Below are 8995 nucleotides of genomic sequence, written 5' to 3'. Positions count from 1 at the left end.
TAATTTGATTAGTGCAAAGCGTGAATGTGAAATTATCGTTCGACGTGCTCCACAATTTTGCTAACCGTTACTCTTTTCTTTCCCTTTTCTCGCTCTATAGGTCCAGTTAAAAAAATGGAACTTTATTCTTGCACTGAAAAAAAGAGGTCCAAAGTGGCAGTCTAACGAAAATATATATGGCCACATTCGAATTAAAGCCCAGTCATGTGTTGGACTTCCCGATTTTCTTTCTACATTTGCAATCTAACACAGCCCTATGCATTCAACAACGCAGAAAAACCATTATACAAATGTCTAACAAATAAACGTCCCCGTTTAACTAAACCCAAAAGGCAAAGCTATCACCTAGCTATACACCAAGATTGCAAAATCCAGACATAGAAAACACCAACTCCCTTTCCCTTTGCTTGACGACAAAAACACACATGGGCTTCTCGATGGGCGTCGCGTGCCGCCACACCTTTGCCCGCTAGTGGAGACGCAGCATGGCTCCATCGACCCCATTAACATGATGTAAAAGTAGTGGACATTTATTCTCTTCATAATTTATGTCACCCATATGATTTATTAAGTAACAAAGAGTTTGAAAGAGACTAAGCTCAAACAAATAATATTACATCTTATCACACGCAACCTCCTGGCCCACCATAAAGGCATTGGCTGTGGTCAATATGTGTAATAGAATGGCATTTGGCCTTGGTAATTAACTCGGGCAGGTTTGCTTTTATGGGGTTGTTGTTCCCATCCTTATCAATGAGTTGAAGGTTGGTGAAAGATGCCGCATGACCCTTGCCACCATTTGGGAGGACACCACTACCCATTGGAGGAGTTGGAAGCGCCTTCTCAGCATCCACGAAGGCACCGAAAGCCACATGGTTTGCCTTTTCTGCTAAATAGGTGAACAACGACCTTGGGAAGTATCCCACCCCCGTGGGGATGCCGTTCAAGCCGTAGTATACCCACCAATCTCCGCTTGTTTTGTCCTACCATTAATTAGGATTTGGTTAGGTAAATAGTTTAGGTACTTATATTTAAGGACTAGAAACCTGACTATATTCGAGGACTAAGATATTTGTAAATTATACAAAATGGATACACCATTTTGAGCCATTGTAGTATGACTTAAGGAGTAAAGCATTGTCATGAGCATAACATAATGGTAAAATATTTCAAGAAAGATGCAACTCCTACCTTAAGCAGTCTGAGTGTGATATTCTGTACACGTCCACCAGGGACACCAGAAACTGGATGTATAACATCGCCAGGGGCTATAACAGCACCATTCACCCTTATGAAGCCAGGACAGTCCATGTTTAAGCATCCAGTTTGAGCATATCCATCTCTCTGTTGCATATATGTCCACTCACATGTCAGGAACCTTATCTATATGTTTCCCCTTGGAGTAAGATATATATTTTAGCAAATCATAAACAAATCACCGTCCAGTCAGTATAGAAGTGTGGATGTGAGTCACCATAGTGCTCTGGATAGATCTGTAAAACCAAGGGTGCAAGTCAGAGAAATGCAATGCCTCGAGGCACAAATGTTGAGAACAGGAAAGATGAGACAACACAATCCTCAAAAATGAAGTGGTATTGATTTTTTCCACTTTTGCATATTTAGCTTTGCAAATAGTTCCTTGATGGTCCACAAATGGTCCTTTGTTTTTTTCCTTGAGATGTATAACACAAAATGTTGGAAAACATTTACATCACTCCTCGCTTAATAAGGGGTGTAAACTTAGCCCATAAATCATCTTCAAAATTATATATATATATATTTGGATGAACATTTTAATCAGGTTTAATGAAGTTCTTTTAAGCTTCCCAACTTGGCATGGAGCCGTTGTGTCACATGGTTATTGTATTATCATGCGTGCAGAAATTGACTAGTTTCAACAGAAATTGAAAAGTTATGTCCAAATTAAAAGGGAAAAGCCATACATACATGCCAGCCAATACTAATTGTATTTAAGCTTGATTTAACACCATTTCCAACATGATTAACCCAAATTGCAGTCGAAGTCTGTTGGCCGGGTTTTAGATTGTGGCTATACACATCCGTGGTGACATGTAAGCCGTAGTAATTGTCGCCAGGACCTCCAGAAGTTGTTTGGTGCACCGCATACTGTACAGTGAAAGCACCCAAAATAAACAACACATGAAAGCTTGACAAAAAGATGAGCAAAACATGCAATTGTAACATTGTACAAATAAAGAATGCTTAAATCTGGAGCAGTTCCAAAACTCGTGGGAACTATTTGTTATGAAGGAACATGGACTTATTAGAGAAACAATTCTTCAATTACATATTGTTTGGTCTTACATTGAAATGTTTTTTTAACCGTCCTTACATTGAAATGTGTGAGTGCATATACACAAATAGAAGTGACAGAAACAATATAATACTTGTTTGGTTCTGAATAGTTTCTTTGAGTTAAAACCTTGCATGCTTTATCTTTTCTCAGATTTCTTTTACCGCTTGGCAAGTTTCATGATATCTTCTAAAAGAGGGGGAAGTTATAACTATAGACTTTTCAGCAATACAATATGGGAACACACACACACACACACACACACACACACACACACACACACACACACACACACACACACACACACACACACTGAAAACAGACACCATGATACTTCGTGTAGATTTAAAGTACTATTGTTGTCATTGCACTTCAAATACTGGTTAACAGTAGGTACAACACATAAGTAAAATAATTAAGTGAAGATCAGAAAGTGTAGCTCACATATGGTTGACCCCATGAACTTGAATCTTCTCCAAAAGCTATCATTTCAATGGAGTTTGACTTCAAACTTGTAAGAATTCTTTTGGTTTGGCCATCCTCCTTCAACTAAAATGATAAGTACATGTTAAGAAGGAAATAAATCATACTAATTAAGCAACCAATGTAGAATCAAGGACCTGAGGAAAATCAATGTTAATTCTATACAAAGAAAATATTTAACAACTGTTTGGATACTCTAACTCAGTTAGAGGTTAGAGTTAGATTTTAACCCTGAACTAACTCTAGACAAAGAGGTGTTTGGATGACAAGGTTAGATGGAGCACCGATACGGCGAGGCGCCTTCACGGGCGGTGCGAGAGGGAGGGAGGGAGAGGACGAGAAGCTTCATGGAAGTGGGGAGGGATCTGCTGCGGGGAGAGCGAGAAAAATGTGTTTTTAGTGGTCCCAAGAAGAACTAACCCAAATAAGCACCTCTTGGGTGGGTTAGATTTTTCGGGTGGTTAGATGCAACTAACCCAAACTAACCCTCCTGTTTGGATACTTTTGGCTGTTTGGATACATGAGTTAGAGTTAGTTTGGGTTAGATTGGACTCAACTAACCCAAAAGTACCCAAACAGGAGGGTTAGTTTGGGTTAGATGCATCTAACCACCCGAAAAATCTAACCCACCCAAGAGGTGCTTATTTGGGTTAGTTCTTCTCGGGACCACTAAAAAAACACATTTTCTCTCACTCTCCCCGCAGCAGATCCCTCCCCACTTCCTCGAAGCTTCTTGTCCTCTCCCTCCCTCCCTCCCTCTCGCACCGCCCGTGAAGGCGCCTCGCCGTATCGGCACTCCCGTCCGCCGCCGGTAAGCATCCCCGCCCTATCCTCCCGTTCCAACCCCCTCGTCTCCCTGCGGCCCGTCCGCCCGCCGGTAAGCAGTCGCGACTCCTTGCGCGGCCCGTCACCGTCGGCCTCGGCCAACGCGACTCATTGCGCAGGGACGGCGGATTCAGTCGGCAGGCTACGCAAGAGGCCAGCGCGGCTCCTTGCCGGGCACGTCCCCGTCTGCCTCGGCCAGGGCTCGATCCGCCAAATCCGTCAGGTAATAGGGTTCAAAGTAGCCAAATGATTGAGAAATAGCATTTATTGTCAATCTAACCCTGCCATCCAAACAACTCTTTGGTTAGAGTTAGTCCAGGGTTGGTTCAGGGTTAGAATCTAACTCTAACCTCTAACTGAGTTAGAGTATCCAAACAGGGCTATACGATTGCCACCAAAAGCCCTTTAAGGGCACACTGTAAGATAATGCATTTATTATTTCAATACCATATTTTGGTGGAATTCAGCAATCATAAAAGGCGTGTAAACAATTGATGGGTCTTCGAAAATAAAAAAAATTCCACACACCTCCCAAGCTTGGTCTTCCCAAATAGACATGTGATTTGTTGTGGTTACTTCCATTAACGTTCCATGCTTTTAACTCAATATCCATCTTTGTGTTATGGCTATTATGAACCACCATGTTGTATAGTTTGGGAAGCATTGGGTCAAGATGAAACATAAATGTATAGGAGTAGTGAAGACCAAAAATGGTGAAAGTCCACCTTGCCCACGCGAAGACCAACAAGCTTGACCCACAAGCGTATTAATGCATTCTAACTAGCCTGTCACTTACAAGAAGGCTTGGTAATGATAACGACCAGAGCAAAATGCAAAATACGATGGCAATAAGAAGCTCTGGTAGTATAATTATTGGTGCTTTACAACTTGATTTGATGAGAATGGGCCAAGATCCAAAACTAGCGCATGGGCTCTACAATTGCCACCTCCAGGACAATAAAGTGGTTGCCCTAATGATTCTCAAAAAAAAAGTGGTTTCCCTAATATCGAATCTACTACCAAGATTAGAGGGTCGGTTCCCCTTAAACATGATTTTTGGTGTAACAACCTAAAATATGTCAGGATTATCTACCTCAATCATGGATAACTAAAGCCGAGATTTACAGAAACCAGTTTCCCATAGCCTAGATTACAGGAGACTAATGAAGCCGACATCCCCGTCTTGGTGAGCTCGCCGGCAACGACGGGAGGTCGGCAACGCCAACAGGAGCACCAGGCGCGCGGTGGCAGTGACACGAGCACGAACGGATCCGATGTCATCGCCTTGGCCACCTCCGCTGGAAGCGACAAGAACGCATGGACGTGCTGGCCGTGCAACTGCACCGGCAGGCGTCGGCGACAAGGCCACCATCACCGTAGGCATCTTCGATGACGGAGGAGCTTGACAAAGACGTGTGGGCAGTGGGCACCATCGCTTGTGAAGGACTCGATCCATTTCGGCTGCTAGGCTGCTACTACTCGTTAGGCCACCTCCATTTTAAGACCTCGTTCACGAGATGCGCCAACGAAGCCCACGAGCTGGCTCACGCATGGAAACTCGAGGTGGGAGATCGACAGGAAGTGCTAGAAGGGATGGATCAATACAAGAGAACAGTTTGGGACGAGCCAAGAATATTGAGCAGCGACCATGAAAAGGTGATTTTTTTTTAGCAACGGAAATATGATTTTTCAGTGCGGCCCAACCAAGGAATTGCATCATCGCCTTCCTATTTTCCGTACCAAGACAAGGAATTAGGTACAGTTATTTAACACAAAGACTAACCAAAACCAAGTTTTCCTAAAATTCCTCCAAAAACTCATTTTTTGAAAGGTGTGTCTAGAAGTCAGCCGTCTGAGCAGTCGAGTGACGTTAGCATAGTTGTTTTGCTACGAGCGGCAAGGCTAGCTACAATCGGCGACGAAAAATGTTGCAACAATACTGCAATCAATGACAACACATGCTACCATTGTTCTGACTAAAATGCTACAACCGTCAATGGAGGATATTACGACCAGTGAGATGACATGCTACAAATGACGAGGGCTGACATGCTACAACCAACAAGACCGATGCTGCAAACGGTAGGAAGAAATGTTGCAAATGATGTGACAAAATGCTACGAGGTCGACTGAGACTTGGTTAGATCTCAGTCGACTGAGTTCCATTTTCGAAATCCCGCATCTAATTAATTAGTAGTATCCACAGTTTCAAAAAGAAAGTAGTATCCACACAAACACCTTGCGTTGGTTTAGATGGGAGCCAAGCAAAATCTTGATGTATGATTACTAGCCCTTAGGATCTGAATTCTTTATAGATCAATCTCGCACCACTCCCTAGCTCAAAGAAAATAATAACCCCAAAACCGTCTCCTTGAGTTTTATACAATCCAACAATATAATAACATGATCTATGAAAATGAAGAAATGCTGGTCCCTCCTTACAGCACATGATAACCCTACAATACAGTAATACAACACATGACATGATTACCTCTTGGATAGTAGAACGTAATCGAACACCTTCAGTATGAAGTGCATGACAAAGTAAACATAGAGCAATTGCTCCTAGAAGCAGAGTATGTCTAAACATTTTGATGTGTGTGAAAAGATGAAGATCACTATGTGCATTGAGAACTATTTATAGACTTGTCATATAGCTTTCTTTAATTTCAATTAAATAATATGATATTTGTAGGTTGTTTCTGTAATGCCAATTAAAGTGCAATATTAATTTTAATAAATGTGTAAATCTCTTTCTAGATTGTTTAGTAATTTCAATGATATTTGTGTAGATTGTTTCTATAATGCCAAGCGTATCATAATGAATTAATTGACGATGGGGCGAAATATTTTAAAATTGCAGCCAACTATGCAATATTAATTGACCATACAAATAATATATATTCAACACCGACTAAATTAAATGAGTGCACATTGATCGCCAAGAAATAAAGTGATACTCTATCATTGTAATATTGGGGACCGCAATGTCATCATCCGCATTGAATCTACATGTCAAGAAATAAAATGAACAATATGTGACCCAATAAAAACGTGTTTGCTATACACTAGCAAGAAGCCTGTTGTTACAACGAGGCATACATAATCTAGTGGCTGAACATCAATATTGCACGACATATACCTTACATCCATCATATTCTAGATTTTGGTAATATTTAATTTGATTTGAGTATGGGTAGGGGAAGGCAAGAAAGGTTTTGATAGTTGAGATTTTGTTAAGATTTGTCTGATTTGATTGAGTTAATGCATGACGTGGTTTCGGGAAAGTATCGATTTGGTTTAGATTTCTGTTGGTTTTTATTTTGTGCGGCATCGATTGGGGTTACCGGAAAAACCAATAGGAAACCAAAAGGGGAGGGAAGGCGACGGAACCAACTCCCCTTTAGTAGAGATCAGAAGATTTTTACAATGCCATCCCGCAACTGTACATAGCATAAACAACAACCTTTCCACATGCACTTAAAAGTATATCTTGCATACACATCCAGTCACAAGTACCTAGGCATCTCCTATTGCAGCATCAGGCCATGTCTGTCCTCATCCTGTTTCCTCCTTATAAATCATGATTTGTTGCTAGTAACCAAATCCAAGTAGCTAGAAATTGTATGACAGTTTTGTTGATGGCAGTCGATCCTGCTAGTTTCCCTAAAATTTGTTTCGTTCCCAGATCTCAGACTTAGCAGTGAGGTCCTCCAAAATGCATCAGAACAACCTACGAGCACAAACCTCATATGCCTGCAGAGTCATCAGAAATAACCAACCAGGTAAAATCTCATATGCTTGCAGAGTTATTAGAGTTCAATTATCATACGGATAGTTTTAGTTGTGTATCACATACACACGCCCTTCATACAAGTATGGATCAGAAAGTGAAGAAAGAGTAAGTGCAACTTACAGATATCTTTAGTCATCGAAACTGATTTTGTGCTTAGATGAATGAACAAGTCAAAATAGAAGGGAGATAGAACAGGGACCTTAGCTATTATGTGCTCTTCAAGTTTCTACCACTGCCTTAGCTAGATGAATTCTACATAAGCTTGGAATGTGTATGCTCGAAGACGAAATAGTCTGTTACTCTGTTTTTTGTTACATCTATAGTCGGCTCTCTATCACAACAGACAATTTCAACCCTGTATAATTTAGCATGATGGAACGAACATACATCTGTACATTTATGTTGTTGGCAAAATCACCACGAAAAATTTCAGTGCATGATGATGCATAAACGTAAATCAAATCGAAACTAATATTTTGTCAATAAATTGTAATTAGTGATCTACTAACTGTAGCTTTGTATACTTATGCCTCTAACTTCATACTAAAGTCATAATTTTGAAGATCATTTACGTTATGAAACCTATACAAAGACTTGGATTATCGTTACTCGGACAGCCTATTTCAGGGGAACAAACATTGCACTTCTCTTTGTCCAGAACTTAATTAATTGACTCCATTTATCCATCCCTCACCACATGAATGCCAAGTAATGCATGCAGAAAAGCTAGTAAGTTCACACGTAATTTTATTGAAATACCATTGCCTGTTCCATCATACAAAAGGAAAATTAACCGACCAGTGAAACATATTGTAACATTGTTATTCATGTTGCTACTGCTGCTATCTCAATCAAATATATTTTTTTGCGCATGAAGATAGTTTGCACGTATAGCCCCCATGTCTAAGCTAAAAGTAAAGTAGGATGCATAAATATATGACATGCTGCATTATCACATTAGCTTCACAAACCTAAAGTCACTAAGATAACTTCCATTGTGGTTTCCACCAAATACATACACTGTCTTGCGGTACAGTTGTTCCATGCTGCAGCAGTCAAAGTTCACATCAATGGTACAAAAGTAAATAGAGTAACAGGAAGGAAAAACAGGGTAACGGCCCTACAAGTTACAGTACAATAGCAGAGGCAAGGTAACATATGGTGCACCTCACAATGTGGTTTAGGATATTGGCCACACACAGATAATGCAGGTCATTCATCGCGAGCACTGACAGTACTAAGACCTTCCAGAATAACACCTGTCTTCTCTCTCCCCCCGCGTCCACACTACCCGCCCCCCGCGTCGCCCCCGCTCGGGCGACTCGGGTGGGATTTGAAACCCTAGCCGCCGGGGGTCCCCATCCTTCCTCCCCTCCCTCCGTCGCTGCCGAAGGACGCCGCCGGCGATAGCCCGGGGCTGACGGCGGTGGCGGGGGTCTTCCCTCTTGCCTGCGCCGTGGGGGCGGTGCGGAGCCCCGCGGCGTGGGTGGCACGACCGACCTGGCCTGGCGGCGCGGCGGCTGCCTCGGCCAAGGGCCGATCTGGCCCGGCGGCGCGGCGGGCCTGCCTTCCGGTGG

General features: G+C 42.0%; 1 protein-coding gene across 1 annotated transcript; it reads right to left on the bottom strand.

Annotated features, from left to right (window-relative positions):
• Window positions 1-514: 514 nt before the first annotated feature.
• LOC119292930 lies at window positions 515-8638 on the bottom strand. The gene is made up of 8 exons (XM_037571579.1): window positions 8586-8638; window positions 8390-8464; window positions 6114-6240; window positions 2759-2863; window positions 1948-2127; window positions 1440-1493; window positions 1192-1344; window positions 515-983 (listed from the first exon to the last, which is right to left on the bottom strand). The coding sequence occupies exons 1-8, from the start codon at window positions 8636-8638 to the stop codon at window positions 624-626; spliced, it is 1107 nt and encodes a 368-aa protein (XP_037427476.1). The 3' UTR covers window positions 515-623.
• Between the last annotated feature and the right edge of the window lie 357 nt (window positions 8639-8995).

This window comes from Triticum dicoccoides, chromosome 4B (genome assembly GCF_002162155.2).
Source record: "Triticum dicoccoides isolate Atlit2015 ecotype Zavitan chromosome 4B, WEW_v2.0, whole genome shotgun sequence".
In the NCBI taxonomy this organism is placed as follows: Eukaryota; Viridiplantae; Streptophyta; class Magnoliopsida; order Poales; family Poaceae; genus Triticum; species Triticum dicoccoides.
The sequence above is the reverse complement of the archived record's forward strand: the minus strand, read 5'-3'. Positions and strand labels throughout refer to the sequence as shown.